This window comes from Eubalaena glacialis, chromosome 19 (assembly GCF_028564815.1).
Source record: "Eubalaena glacialis isolate mEubGla1 chromosome 19, mEubGla1.1.hap2.+ XY, whole genome shotgun sequence".
Taxonomy (NCBI): domain Eukaryota; kingdom Metazoa; phylum Chordata; class Mammalia; order Artiodactyla; family Balaenidae; genus Eubalaena; species Eubalaena glacialis.
Genome location: NC_083734.1, coordinates 26860123 through 26875001, shown reverse-complemented (window position 1 = coordinate 26875001; position 14879 = coordinate 26860123). Strand labels below are relative to the sequence as shown.

The window sequence follows — 14879 nt, the reverse complement described above, 5'->3', positions numbered from 1 at the left end:
AACCTGGCCCCGTGAAGACAGGAGTGAGAAGGAGTCTACTGTCCTAGGGCCTCCAAACCACTGTGCCAGCTGCAGGGATGCAGGATCCAGAGGTGCCTTGTTACCTGGGGAGGGAACTACCTTCCCATCACCCCTCCGCTCTTCCTCTCCTGCAGGAAAAGTGTGTGTCCCCTCCATTTCCCAGCCTGACACAGAGTGAGCACGTAGCAAATACTTCCCAGAGCAATGCACGAACAGAAGGGCTTGGTGACCACAATTCCTGTTCCCTGGGGAAGGTGAGGCAAGAGGGTCTGCTTGGTTTGGCCTGGCCCCTAGGCTTCTAAGAACTGACTGCCTTCCATGTATGAATCAGCCAAAGGAGGACTCCTGGATGTCCTGACCCCCAGTTCAGAAAGGGCCCTGAAGCACTGACCACCCTGGTTCAAGTTCAGAGACCAGAGCAAGCCTCATGCTGAGGGTCCAGCCCCACTGCAGACAGAGCAAAGATCCCCATCAGTGATGTTTTATTATCATAATCATCAGGTACAAACAAATGGTACAAAAGGGCCAATGGGCCCCAGTCCCTCTCCAGGCAGGCTCCTGTGAAAAAGCAAGAGAAGAGAGTAAGCAAAAAAAAGGGCAGCCAGGGACTAAGCCTGGCTCGCACGGGCCCATAACTCAACCACCACCCACAGCCCAACTGCTACTAGCCACTCCTCTGGGGTCGCTGGTTCACCTCTGCTCCCCGGACACTCTCAAGGTATAAGCTCCGTGAGGGCAGAAACAGTGTCTGACTTTTTCTGTATGTTTCCCATGCCTAGCACAGTGCCTGGCAGGTAGTAAGTGCTCAATAAACCGAGTACTAGAGAATGCAAATAGACCTTTTAAGGAGCCGTGATAGCTGTTATTTACAGAGAAGAAAACTCAGGCTTAGCAAGGTTGAGGAACTTGTTCAAGGTCACACAGCTGGTGAGCTGCAGAGGCAGGATTTGAACCCAAGCAGTCTGGCTCCTGAGCCTGTGCTCCTCACCAATCCACTCTGCTGCCTTCCATACTTAGTATATAAACAGCAAACACACACTCACACATACACAGCACACAAAATACTACCCATGTTCACACACACACACAAAATGCAATTTATATTCATTGCACACGTATACACACACACACACACACACACACATGAATGAATGTCCAGTCATTGGTTTTTCTGGCTGGCACCCAGAACCGGGATGGGCTCACCTAGGGAAGGCAGATCTCTGTGGTTCCAGCTGACCAGCCCAGGTATGCCCAACCTGCCCCTCACCACTGCACCCCCTTACCCAGCCTCTAGTCCGTGTCCCTCCAGGAAGCCAAGTCCAACGCAGGGAGGGCGCTGCAGTTGACAAAGTCCCGAGGGAACGTGTTGGACGCGAAGATGTTGTTCTTGGACACGACGGTGATGCCTGTGTTGTCGCAGATGATGCGGGGCAAGGAGATCTTGGCCAGGGCCTGCTGTTGCTGCGGGCTGAACACGCCCTTGTTCTGCCACCAAAACCTGCATGGGAACACACCTGGCCACTTTGCCTGAGGCCCTCCTGGGCCGGGAGGGCGTCCGCTGGCTGGAGCTGCTCCCGGATGACAGAGGACCACGGCAGACACCGGCCCCACAGCACGGGGGAGCTCCAGGCCCTCAGGCAGCCCAGGGGGGTTCAAACAAATACAGCCCCACTCACAGCTGCCCAGCTGCCTTCCCCGCCCATGCCCCAGCAGCTTCCGGGCACCGCTGATGACAGACCAGGAGCCAGGCCCACTCTCATTCACAATGTAGCCAGGGCTACATCCACGTGGGGAGAAAGGCTCTTGGGGGTGGTTTATCATTTGTCCACCCGGAGCGGGACACCTTTTAAAAATGATCAAAAAGGCGCGATTCAGGCTAGGGTAGAACTGGGTGTGATAGATGTCAGGACCCCAGGGAAATGACAGTAGGAACAGCCGTGGGAAAGCAAGGATGGGACCTCTCAACAGAGACTGGCGGTGCCGTGGCGGCAGCCCGGGACCCGGAGAAGAAGTGACTACGAGTGGCATTTTCTCTCTTCCCTCCTTTACAACCAAGGGTCCAGGTCCCTCCTTGCTGCGCCCCCAACAGATTCAGGGCACATTAGGGATGACCCTGAGGCTCCCCAGAGCATACTCCTTCTAGCAGGAGGAAGCTGGGGCCCCCGAGGGTCAGGGACAGGCCCACCGCCACGCAGCGGGCCCGAGCCGCTCGGCCTCTGTCCTCACCGATCGCCGTCGCGGAGCTTCCTGAACTGGGTCCCGATGAGGCAGGCGAGGAGCAGGCCCACGCGGCCTTCGCTGTTCAAGGGCTCGGCCACAGCACCCATCCAGATGTCGATGTTGCTGGGCGTGCCGTACTGGGCCATCAGCTTCCTCGCTAGGTCCAGGTTCTTCAGGACCGTGCCCAGCTCGCCCACCGTGCTGGGCTGCGGAAGCCCACAGAAGCGCCTCCAGGCATTGTACCCTGTATGGGGGGAGGGGAGAGAGGCCTGTGGGTGGGTCCCAGAAAGGCCACCTTCCCAACACAGCGAGGCCATGTACTGAGGTACCTGAGGGAGGGGAGGACACAGAGGGGCTGCTACCAGGCTATAAACCCCCCAGGGAACCCTCCGGCCTCTCCAGGGGCCTGGGGACAGCTGGGTCTCTCCAGGAGCCCCTCTGTCTTCCCCTTGCCCTCCCACCCTAAGGTAAATCCTAAATTGCCATAACTCCTGCTGGGTCCAAGAATAGGAGCATCTCCCGGCCCCCTGTGGAGATCTCAGACCCATGATGGGCGCAGCGTGTCTAGAAGGATCAGCCACACCAGCTGTCCTATAACACGGGCACGGGCCTGGCGTGAGGCTGATCTGGGCTCCAGTTCCAGCTCTGTCATGGACTTGGCTGGAGAACCTGGGCAGATTCTGAATTTCTCCAAGCCTCGGTTTCCTCGTCAGTAAAATGGAAGTGATAATAGTCTCTTCCCCTCAGAATTCATGTAAAATGAAGCAAAGTGAAATGAGATGGAGACAGATTTTCAGACTGTGGGCGGGGGCTTGTGGTTATTACGACGATGCTCTAAGTTGGAGGGTTACAGCAACACAAAGGAGGCGGGAGGTGCTGGAAATGGGGCAGATGGACCCAGGGAGAGGTAGGGGCCTGACCTCAGACCGCATCCTAAGAGCAAGGTTCTGGGGGTTCGGGGGAGCCCTGGGAAGCTGGGGGCACTGGAGAGGGCAGGCCCTGGAGTGGGAGGTGGGTAGGGGTGGGGCCGGGGAGACTCCTACAGCCCCTCACCTGGGAGGCCATGGTCCCGGCTGCGCTGCATGTTTAGAGCGGGCAGGTCCAGCCCGATCCTCATGACCTGCTCAAACAACCGCTCCCGGATCTCGTCCACCGCGATTTGGTTCTGGCGATTCAGCTTCGCAGGGGTGGCCATGAGGCCCCGGAGGATGGGGTCGATGCCACCTGGGGCAAGAGGAGCAAGGTTGGGGGAAGGATCTGGCTCAGTATCAGAGCTCAGACCGGAGTCAGGAAGAACCGGGGGGATTGCAGAAGAGGGCCGGGCACATGCGGCTTCTGGTGCCAAGGTGTCCCCAGTGGGCAGGTCCTCACTGAGGCTTTGAGGTCTCGGGGGGTAATGCCATTCAGACTGGCAAGGCTCAGGTGCTCCCAGCCCCTGGCCTCCTGGGTCACTGAGAATTATTCAATACAACACACAGGAAGGAGCCAGTTCCTTACAAGCCATCTCCACCCCACTCTTTGTTATCAGATGTGCAAGCAGAGTCAGGTGAACTGAGGCTGGAAAGTCAGATCAGATCGCCAAAGATGGAAGGAAAGAGGATTTGTTCCACCCTAGCTCCCTGTGACCAAGCCCACCCCCATGCCACCCTCGGCTGCCAGCTAACTCACTCCTGGCCTAGGTCCCGCTCACCTTCCAGCACAACCCTCCAGCTGGCAAAAAAGACCTTGCTGAGCGGAACACGAGGGTTGGGCTGCATAGGCTGGTACTGATTGTTCAGGCGGAACATGAAGGGTTGGATGAGGGTGTGGCCATAGCGGAAGGCGTTGGTGAAGACGTTGGCGATGCGCGGGTCCACCGAGTCATTGTAGGCGCGGTACTTGGGCAGGTACTTCCTCATGGCCACCGGCCCCAGCACCAGGGGCAAGTAATCCCGGTAAGTGATGATCTAAAGAAAAGCCACTCAGAGCAGCCTCTCCAACTCACCCCGCCCAGCAGATTCTTCACCTGCTCCTGACTCGGGGGATCCCTCCCTCGTATATACGGCCAGGGATTTGCTTCCCACAGCACTGGAGCTGAGTCTCACAGAGTGGCACCGAGTGGCATAAACAGAGCTCTAGTGCTTGCCTGCTGTGTGCCCTTGGGCCAGTTATTAACCTCTCTGAGCCCCAGTTCCTCAAATGTAAATTACGGGTAATTATGCTGCTCTCTGCCCTAAAGTATTACATAAAAAAAGGGTTTTGTTAGTCCTTGCAATAGCTCCCTTGCCCTTGTTACCCATGGTCCCATTTCTCCTACAAACTTATTAGCTCCTTGAGGGCAAGGGTTGTATCTCATTTCTCTTGAAATTACTCAGTGCCCAGCAAGTGCCTGGCTCACAGTAGGGTTCAATATATTGCCTGTAGGAGGAGGGGCAGCAAAACGGAAAAGGGCCACCTTAGATGCTTTCTCCCAGTGAAAAGAGAAGAGATGGAACAGTCCCACTCTAGATTCTAGACTCTGGAATTTCCTCTGAGGTTTAAATGAATCTCACTTACTTTCTTAGTGCAAATTGAAAACTCACCCTCAGCACCAGCAACTCTCTCCCCTCCAGGGTCAAGGAGTATTAACAAGGGTTGTGCATGTGCATGCATGTGTGTGTGTGTGTGTGTGTGTGTGTGTGTTTATGTCTTGGGGAGACAATGGGGATGCTGGAGCATCAAAAGTTGGGAGAAGGGAAATCCCCTGGTGGTCCAGTGGTTAGGACTCTGTGCTTCCACTGCAGGGGGCACGGGTTCGATCCCTGGTCAGGGAACTAAGATTCCGCAAGCCACGTAGTGCGGCCAATAAATAAATAAATAAAGCATTTAAACATTTCAAAAAAAGTTGAGAGAACACCCCCCATGGATAAGCGAGGATAAGGAGAGCAGGTGAGCTGTGATAGAGCTATACAGAAGAGGGAGTGTGCAAAGGAGCCAAGGGTGATGATGAGATGAAGCAAAGGAGAAGCGTTTACTGAACAGCTACTGTGCACCAGGCACTTTAGAACCACCTGTTTAAACCTCCCAGTACCATTCCCGGTGGACAGGAAAGTATCAGTAGAAAGGTCAGCAAGCCTGGGAAAGAGGGGATGGAAGGCAAGTGACCCTTGTCAGGCATTTAGTATCTGCCAGGTGTTTTCATATGTGTCCTTTAATCCTTACAGTATCATGGATGAAGAAACTGAAGCTCATGAGGGTTAATTTGCACTGCTAAGATGTGGCAGAGGCATGTCTGGATCCCAAGTCTGCCGACCCCTGGCATCACTGATGTGCAGGACTGCCTACCTGGACCATGGCTCCCACGATCTTTCGGGCTTCCTGATAGAGCTTCTCTCCATTCCAGCAGGGGTTCAGGCGCTTGAGCTCTGTGGCCAGCCGGTTGTGCTCCCGCAAAAAGAGTGTGTGCATGGAGGTGAGCTCAGGCATCTCACTTGAGCGGGTGTCCCCTTGGGGAAGCCAAAGCTACTGTCATTCCTAAGACCTCCCTCCCAGAAAGGACTTACTCCACTGAAACCCTCTCCCAAGCCAAGGCCTCAAATGCCCCTTACCCAGCCCTCCTCTCCACCCATCTTTCCACGCCTTGCTCAGTTTACCCCTCCTCTAGGAAGCCTGCCTTGATGCCCTGGTCCACCATAATAGCTCTTCCTCTCTTTAGTGGCACTGCTGGTCAGAGGTGCTCATTCACTAAGCACCAGATCTGACACAAGACTTGCCACCTTCCCACACCTGAGACTGGTAGCACCTTGAGGACAAGGACCGTGGCTTGTGCCTTTTTGTATCTGACCCTCCCACCCAATGTATACATAGACACATGGGGTTTAACACAGTGCCTGGTACAAAATAGGAGATCCATGAATACAGCTTGATTGACTTATTCCCTGGATTCAGGGAAGGCCAAAAAGTAGCATGCACGTTGGCTCTCCCTATTTTCCTGTCCATGTGAGACACAGTGAATGATCACAGCCCTCTCTCCTGCTAAAATTGGATGCAACCTCAGAATCCTTCTTAACGCAGGACTCTAGAAAGCCAGTACCATCTGCTCAGAACTGCCATCCGCACCTTACTGCATGCTAATTGTGCAGCCTGCTCAGGGCAGGGAGCCAGGGCAGAGGATGTGTGAAGTCTACCCCTGAGACTGTGCGAAAGAACGAAGTGTGACCCTCTGATCCTCTAGTCCTCTCCTAAACCTGCTCTGGAAGTACCAGAGGGTTAGGGCCAGGCCCATTTCTGCAGGACACTGGGTTCAGTCCTCCACAGCTCTCAAGTTTGTTGAGAAGGATATTCTCTGAGAGCAGCTTTTCCTTCCCACAGCCTGACAGAGGTCATGACCATCCGGGCTGGGAACATGTGGCTCAACACCATGTGGAGGCCAAGGAGCGCTGCTCTTCCCCCGCTAGCCCAGAAAAGCCCACCCTGGTGCTGACCTTGATTCTCCTCCCCAGGGCCCAGCCATCAGGAACCACCAGGAGGTGAGGTTGGGAGGCCAGAGAGAAAGGCTTCAGACCCACTGTTGGGTTTAAAGGTAAAAGCATAAAATTTCTGGGCACTACCACCATCATTGCCCCAACCATATCCCCAGGAATGCCAGTTGTTTAAATCGAAAATCCCACCCTCTCTTATTACAGGGAATCAAGGTGGATAGGTGGTGATGTTCTGGAGCAGCTCTGCCCAATAGAACGTGAAGATGGAAATGTTCTACAATGTCCTATATGGAAGCCACTAGCCTACGAGGCTATTGAGCACTTGAAATGTAGCTAGCGCAGTGGAGGAATCTTGTTTTTAATTTAAGTTAATTTAAATTAACTTACACGTAAATGAAAATAGCCACGTGTGGCTAGTGGCTACCATATTGGATACTGTGATTCTAGAGGGTGAGGGTGCCATGTTGCTCTCTGTCCCTTCAGTTCCTTGTTCCTGGAGGACTCAACTTTCCTCTCTCACAGAGTCCAGAGGGAAAGAGAGAGACAGAGAAAGGGCTGAACAGATGGACAGAGGCTCACTCCTTGGCCATCCCTGAGTCTCCTTAGGTTTGGGGTTATTGTTTTTGTTGGTTTGGGGTTTTGTTTTTGTTTCGCCTTTCTGGCTCCAACCAACTTGTTACCAAGGCAACTGGATTAATATCATGAAGTTGGTGAGGACAGTCTCTCTAAATGCAAACCCACAAGGGGCTCTCAAACAGGCCCGTTGTGGCTCCGGTAGGGGACACCCCTGCGTCAGCCCAGGTCCCTGCCCAGGACTGACCTGCCAGGAAGCAGGGGATGTTCGCGGTGCGGTTGGTGAGGAGGCAGGGGTCATCGTGCAGATTGTCGAAGGGCAGCAGTGCCCGGCCGTTGTCATGGAAGCGGGTGTTGACGGCCAGCAGCCCCAGCTGGTTGGTCTGGTTGCGGAGCCGCAGGGCGAGGGCGTCCTCACTGCCGTACACCATGCTGGCATCCACAAAGGAGGTGAGCGCGTTGATCTGGTTGCGGATGGTGATGTTGCCCCCTTTGCAGGCCGGGCTGGAGCGGAAGAAGGGGATGCAGTCACGTTGGTTCTTGATGCGGGGGTCGTCAGGCGGGATCTGCGGCACAGAGAGAGGCCCGGCGGGCTCGCCAAGGGCAGGGACAGAGATCAGGAGTGGCTCTCCCCCGTCCACCCTCCTGAAGGCCTTAATTCCCACCTCAGAAGCAGCCTAGAGCCCAGGACCAGAGGGGGCAACCCAGACACTAAAACGGAGCTCCTCGGCCCCCTCGGCCGGCAGGAAGGCGTCTCAAGGCCCCCAGGGGATCAGCCTGAGGTTCCACCAGCAGAGCGCCTCCGAGCTGGAGGGGTGTCGAGTAGGACGCTGGTGTGGGGGATGTGGGGCTCCCTGGAGGGGGTGTGGCCAGTCCTCTGACCCCTCCCCCCAAACCTCCTTTCTCTCCTCTTTTCTGTCTCTGCTCCTCCCTCCTCTGTTCTCTAGATCTGGTCTCTACACTCTCCGGGGGCCTCCTCTTCCTTTCGCCTTCCTCTCGCGTCTCTGTCTCTTCCTTGTCCCTTTCCTCTCTCTCACTCTGGCCCCTGTGTCTCTCTCTCTCTCTCTCTCTCTCTCGGATCCTCCTTCCTTCTTTCTCCCCTCGTCTACCTACTCTGCACGTGCCTCAACCAACCAGCCCACTCTCAGTCCTGCTCCAACCCCAAAAGCCAGCCTCTGTGTGATGTGGGCTTGGGGAGAGGTAGCCCGTGAGTAGGGAGGGAGGAGGACTGAGCCCCCCGCACCTGCACACAGAGAGGTTTGAGGGACGGTGGGAAGGTCCCTAGCCCAGAGCGGCGGGGGAATGGGGGCTCAGGGCCAGCCTTGCTGGGAGCCAGGGGAGGAAGGCTGGGCACGGAGGGAGGTGTTCTCTTCCGGGAACGCTGCCCCTCCGGCGACCCGGCAGGCTGGCCGGTGGGGCAAGGAGGGAGTACCTTGAGCGGGAAGCAGGGAGGCTGCTGCAGGCAGCTGGTCTCGCAGTTGAGGCCAGTGAGGAAGGAGACGCGGGCGGCTGGCTCAGGGGTGAAGTCGAGGTCGTGGTCCAGCAGCTGGCCCCACTGCATGAACATGAGCGAGCGCTCCTGGTCCGGGGTCAGGTTCTCCGTGGGGAAGCGCACGATGGCATTGGAGACGGCGCGAGCCTGCGGGACACGGGGAGTCAGGGGCCCTGGCCTCGGCCGGGCCTCTCCCACTCCGCGGGCCAGGGCTCACCAGGGGCACCGGGAAGCCGTTGCGCTTGACCCCGGGCGTCCAGCCGAAGGGCAGGGAGAAGCCATCCTCGTACTCCGCCGGCAGCCAGCGCGCAAAGGCGCGGTTGGAGGCCCCTAGCGTGGGGCTGCGCCTGCAGGGGTGGGGGGACACGGTGCTGACGCCATGTGGCCGGGACCACCCCCCTCTAGCCACTGCCTGCCCGCCGAGGGGCGGTCCCCAGCGGCCGCACCTGTTGTTGCACTGCCCGGTGATGGTTCGGTACTTGTCCTCCTCTGGGCACCTCACCCCCAGGTCCTGGTAGGCGCAGCCGCTAGTCTTGGACAGCAGATTCAGCTGGGCAGGTGTCAGCACATCTGCGGGGCCGGGAAAGTAGGGGGCGAGCGGGAGCTGAGACCCTATTTTCTATCCTCTGCTGGAGAGCCTCGGTTGGGGGGTGTGGTCTGAGGACATGGAGGGGACGCTAGGATGCCCGCTGAGACTCCCTGGAAAGAGGGGTTGGGGGAACCACTGGGATTGAGCGAGGGTCTGGGATGTAGAGGGAATGGTACCTGTGACATTGAAGCGGCCTGGCCACAGGGGCCGCAGCTTCCTCTCCAGCAGGCCTAGGGCCACGTGCAGGTAGTCAGCAGCCCTCACAGCTGTCCTGGTGGCTGCCACTGGCTGCTTGAAGTAGGACAGGAGTTCCATGGGGCTGGCCGAGCCACTGTGAAGCCGCTGCTTGATGCTGCTTGGGGGAGGGAGGAGTGAGGGCCAGAGGAGGGAGGCAGAGACACTCAGCAGAGCCACTCAGCAGAGCCCCAGCCCAGGGTTCTGGACACAGAGGACAGTGTAGACAGACCCACAGTTAGGAAGCAGGTTTCTCTTTTTAAACAGGGTTTGGACCTGGGTGCCCAGAGGCCAGGCCATGGGAGGCATGGTTTGGAAAATGTTCTCACACCCAGAGATAAAAAGACTGACAGAGAGAGAGCCCCACGCCCAGCCACAAATTCCCCACTGCCTGTTCCTTCTCTGAAAGGCCTGGAACAGCCTTGCCCAGAGCCAGGCCGTACCCCGGCGCCCCACCTTTCCCGCCGCTCCTTGTAGGCTTTGTCCACTAGCCGCTTGGCCTCCTCCATGCAGGTCAGCACCACCGAGGTCTCCACTTCCCCCCGCAGGACAGCTGCCCAGAACAGGGGTCACGAGGTCAGGAATGGGCCCAAAGCCCACATCAGACCCTAGAGCCCTGGTGGCTTACACTGAGGAAAGGCATCTCGGGGACTCAGAACCACCCCCAACACACCACCTTTTCCCTTCCTTCTGAACTGTTACCTGGAGCTGCACCCTCAGAAGGCTGGGGCGTGGCTAGAATGACCAGGAGTCCTGCTAGGCCCAGGGGCAGCTTCATCTCTGCAGCAAGACCCCAAGCCCAGTAAGTGTCCAAAGCCCACAGGGCATTTAGGGAGAAGAGAGCCCCACGTCCCTCTCCTCCCAGGCCCCTCACTCCCACCTTCACCCCCCCAGTGCCCCCTCAGTGGGTTCTGCCTACAGACAGAGTCCAGGACCCTACCTCCAAAGTTCCAGTGCTCCACCTGGCATTGACATCACCTCTGAGCTAAATCTGGGCTTTTATGTCCTCCAAGCTGGGGGAGGGGCAGGGCGGATGAGGCCCGCCCCTGGAGGCTGAACTCTCTCTCCTCCCCGCCTGGGCCTGGGGTGCCTAGAAAGAGTTCTCTGATATGGGTGAGACGGGCAGGAGAGGAGGGACCAGAACTGTCTCCAGCCTTTGAGCTTAGTACCCCCAGAGCTTCTCAGCTCCCCACTGTGTGCCTAGACCAGTGCTGTCCCCAGGGGGTGCAGACAACTAACCGCCCCCCTCCAAAATTCTGGTTCAACTGAGTATCCAAGGTTCCTTTGAAAGGGACAAAAGTTAGGAACTGACAACCTAAGGAATTATGGGAAACAGAAGGTGAAGGAGAGACGTGGAGTGATGATGGCCCGCTCTGCCTCAGGGCACCATGCCCCACCCCCAACAGTAACCTGGCCCCTGTGGCCAACCTTGATGGGCAGCCCTCCATTCTTGGCGAAGGCTAAAGGGACAGGAAATCTGGCTGGGGACCGTTGGGCTTCACAGGAAAGAAGACCCTGGGGGGCCGTGGGCTGAGGACCAAGGTTAACTTCCTCTATCCCTCTCTTCATCCCCTTTCCTCTTGGCTTTTGGTAGGGGGCTGTCTCCAACATCCCCACCATCTGCCCCCAGATTTCAGGAACCAGGAGAGAAGCGAGCTGGTTGTGGTTAGTGGTCAGTTGGGTGACACAGCCCAGTGCCTCCCAGGGACAAGATCAGTGTCGTTAGGATTTGCATTAAACTTTTGAAATAGAAGAGGGAGAAGCCCTGGGGAAGACTGGCAAAGGGACTGCCATTCCGCAGCAGGACAGGTACCCTACGACTAATGACTGTCTGTCCACCTCCCTGTGCCCTCGTCAGGCTGGGCACGTGCCAACCGTGGCCCCCATGTCCTGTTTGGTCTACCCACACCTCCTACCTTCAGATACCCTCCTGCACTCACTCTCGCCTTCTATGCCCAGACCACATCTTGGCCAAGGAACAGGGGACAGCGACATCTTCCCAATGTGCCCAGTGATCCTGTCATCTGCCAGGAAGCAGAGTCCAGGGGCCCATGAGAGAGGAGGCCATTCTTCCAGCCTTGTTCTGCCAGGGACTTGCTATGTGTGAACTTGGATGAATGGCTCTTTGTGAATCAGGTTCTAGAATTTTATAGGCTTTTGAAAATACTTTTTTTTTCATCCTGTAAGTAACATATATTTCCATACATGAAATGTTATAGAATAAGTAAATAATATTGTAAAATATTTACAATCAGGTGAGGTTATGGGTAATTTTTTTTTCTTTCCAGGTTTGCCATCTTTCACATAAATAAGAAGCAGGAAGGAAAATAATTTCCCATAATCCCACCACTCACCAATAACCCCATTTCATAATTTGATATCCTATATGTGGATATAATATGTATTTTAAACAGTGATAAGAACATACTTTAGGGGAGTTCCCTGGCAGTCCAATGGTTAGGACTTGGCGCTTTAGTGCCATGGCCTGGGTTCAATCCCTGGTCGGGGAACTAAGATCCCACAAGCCACGTGGTGAGGCCAAAAAATATATATTATTTTTAATATTTAATATTACTTTAAATATTATTTTACAATCTACTTTTTAAAAATTTTTATTTATTTATTTTTGGCTGCGTTGGGTCTTCATTGCTGCACGCAGGCTTTCTCTAGTTGCAGCAAGCAGGGGCTACTCTCCGTTGCAGAGCACGGGCTCTAGGCGCGCAGGCTTAGGTAGTTGTGGCTCACGGGCTCTAGAACGCAGGCTCAGTAGTTGTGGCACAAGGACTTAGTTGCTCCGCGGCATGTGGGATCTTCCCAGACCAGGGCTTGAACCCGTGTCCCCTGCATTGGCAGCCAGATTCTTAACCACTGTGCCACCAGGGAAGCCCCTACAATCTACTTTTAATACTTAATTTAGCCTGGACATCTCTCTGTCAATAAAAAGAGATTTATTTCATTTCTATATCTGCATAATATTTGGTATGAAATACTATGTTTTATTCACTAATCCTCTCTTGTTAGATACTTGGGTCATTTCCTATTTTCACTGTTATAAGCAGTACTAGGGTCATTATCCATGGAGTTAAATCTCTAGTCGCATCTTCAGTTATTTCCTTAGGCAAAAAGTCCTAGAAGTAAAATTGCTGCATATTTGGGTATCCACATTTTTAAGGCTTTCACCCTCCCATCAGCCATGCGTGGGAGCACCTGTTTCCCATCGCCCTCATCAACTCTGACAATTAGTGTTCCTTTACTCTTTTAAGGGAATTGTCAGAGCCCAAGAGGTAAGAGACATTTAATACAAGTTCCTCATAGCACAGATGAGAAAGATGGAGGTCTGGGAAGGAAATAACTTTGCCTAGGGCAGCAGTGTGGCACAGCTCAGAAAAATCTAGTTGTCAGGTCTCTTGACTTACAAATGAGTGCTCTTTACCCAGTGGCCTCTGCAGGTTTATTCCTGACCTTTCACTCAGGCATTTATTCACTGAGTAGGTACCGAGCCCCCGCACATGACAGGTACTGTGCTGGCCATTGGGTGCCCTCCATTGAGCAAAGGCCTTTTCCTCAGTGAGCACAGGGGGATGCAGACCAATGGCAGCCCAACAACCTAGTGCAGGGTTCTTTGGGAGCATCGAAGCAGGCTTTTTTGAGGAATTGGTGCTTGAGACTGTCTTGAAGAATGTTTATAAGTTGGACACAGGGAGGAAGAGCATTCTGGACCCAGAGGATGACACAGCAAAAGCCTTGACACAGGTGGGCTTCGTCCAGACAGTTCCAACATGGCGACAGGGTGGGGCAGGATGAGGCTGATAAGGCAGGCAGAGGCCCAGGACACAACGCTCTTGCTGACCTCCTGAGAAGTTCTTGTGCTGAAGGCTCCAGGGAGCCATGAAGGCCCTGAAGTGCATGGTCAGAGTTCATTTTAGAAAGCTCACTTGGGCTGCCAAGTGGAAGGTGCACTGAGGGGACAGGCCCAGAGGCCAAGTGCCAGGCAGGAGGCGTTGCAGTGATTCATGGGCGTCAAGAGACCTGCCCTGATTTCTCACGGGCGGTGATGAGGCAATGAATGAAAAACTAAAGCCTTTTCAAAGGATGATGTTAAAATGCCCTTCACTCTCTATCCATGTGGAGGGGGTAGAATTCTCAAGATTTATAATCCCCAAACCACCCGCCTTTGGCTCAGGGCAGGGGCTGTGGGCCTCCATTTGTGTGCAGAGGTTTGAGATGCTCTGTGATGATGTGAGATGCTCTTTATGATGTTTCCAACCAATTAATAATGGCCCAGGTGGGATCCCTGTAAGGCCGCCCAGTCTGTATCTCTGTTGATCCCTCATCTAGGCCCTATTTGTCTGGCTCAGGTGTAATTGAGCCTCAGAGGGCTTCTCAGCATGCAGAGTAACCAGAAGAAGAATATGTCTGTCAGAGGAGATATTTCAGACAAGCCTTGTTCCATGACTTACCCCCTAGCTCCCTATCCTGGGAGTGGCCTCTGGAGGGCACTGCTGAGACTGCTGCATCTCATGACTATAGTCCTTTGAGGGAGCCCCTCCACCCACCCACACCTACTGCCCTCCTTCTCTCCATTTGCCTTCCCAAACATCCCCACTCCTAGGGTGAAGTCCAACTGTCTATGGGGTAACGGGCTCTCTCTGCTACTGCTTGCAAAACAGCTTGTTCTTTCTTAATGCTGTTTAGGAAACAGTTCAGTTGGGATTACAGCCAGATTTCCTGTATGTGTGTGTGGTTGGAGTGAAGGGGGCTTATGGAAGCTGGGGAGGGGACGGGGGCAGTGACTCCTCAAACACCCCAATTGCACCCAGTCCAAAGTCCTTGTTTTCTCTCTCTTTAAAGTTTTAAAAGTCAATTTAGAATTAGGCAGGTAATTAATACCTGGATATCTTTTGAATAAAATTAAAATATTACAGGTCAGTTTCAAGCTCCCTCTAGATTAGGTGATTACACCATTTCCAATTATAGTCCCTTTCCCCCAATCCTGAGACATAAACACTTTTGTCATTTTTGTGTTTGTCCTTCCAAACCTTTTTACTTTACATTCATTTATACATATGGATCTGTGGGAAATATTCTTCTTTATTTTTCCATAAATGATTATCACATTATACACATTGCTCAGCAGCGTGCTTCTCTCACTCAATAATACCTCTCGCAGATCTGTTATCATGTGCTACTTAGAGAACTATCTCACTTTTTTAAATGTTACCCAGTATTCTTCAGATGAGGTATACCTCCACTATGCCACCCTTCCTCTATTGATGGAAGCTGACATTTTTCCATTTTTCACTATTAAAAA

General features: G+C 54.3%; 1 protein-coding gene across 1 annotated transcript; it reads right to left on the bottom strand.

Annotated features, from left to right (window-relative positions):
• Positions 1 to 1311: 1311 nt before the first annotated feature.
• Positions 1312 to 10364, bottom strand: MPO (myeloperoxidase). Its single transcript, XM_061175265.1, has 12 exons — positions 10271 to 10364; positions 10025 to 10121; positions 9511 to 9686; positions 9192 to 9315; positions 8963 to 9092; positions 8686 to 8892; positions 7501 to 7819; positions 5545 to 5705; positions 3932 to 4187; positions 3295 to 3465; positions 2248 to 2485; positions 1312 to 1519 (listed from the first exon to the last, which is right to left on the bottom strand). The coding sequence occupies exons 1-12, from the start codon at positions 10344 to 10346 to the stop codon at positions 1312 to 1314; spliced, it is 2163 nt and encodes a 720-aa protein (XP_061031248.1). The 5' UTR covers positions 10347 to 10364.
• Positions 10365 to 14879: the final 4515 nt, after the last annotated feature.

Bases quoted from the DNA above. Each gene is read 5' to 3' on its own strand.
- MPO (XM_061175265.1), bottom strand. From the start codon at position 10,346: ATGAAGCTGCCCCTGGGCCTAGCAGGACTCCTGGTCATTCTAGCCACG. The intron at 10,122-10,270 runs GTAACAGTTCAG...TGTTCTGGGCAG, and splicing joins TTCTGAGGGTGCAGCTCCAG to CTGTCCTGCGGGGGGAAGTG. The intron at 1,520-2,247 runs GTGAGGACAGAG...GTTCCCATGCAG, and splicing joins AAGCTCCGCGACGGCGATCG to GTTTTGGTGGCAGAACAAGG.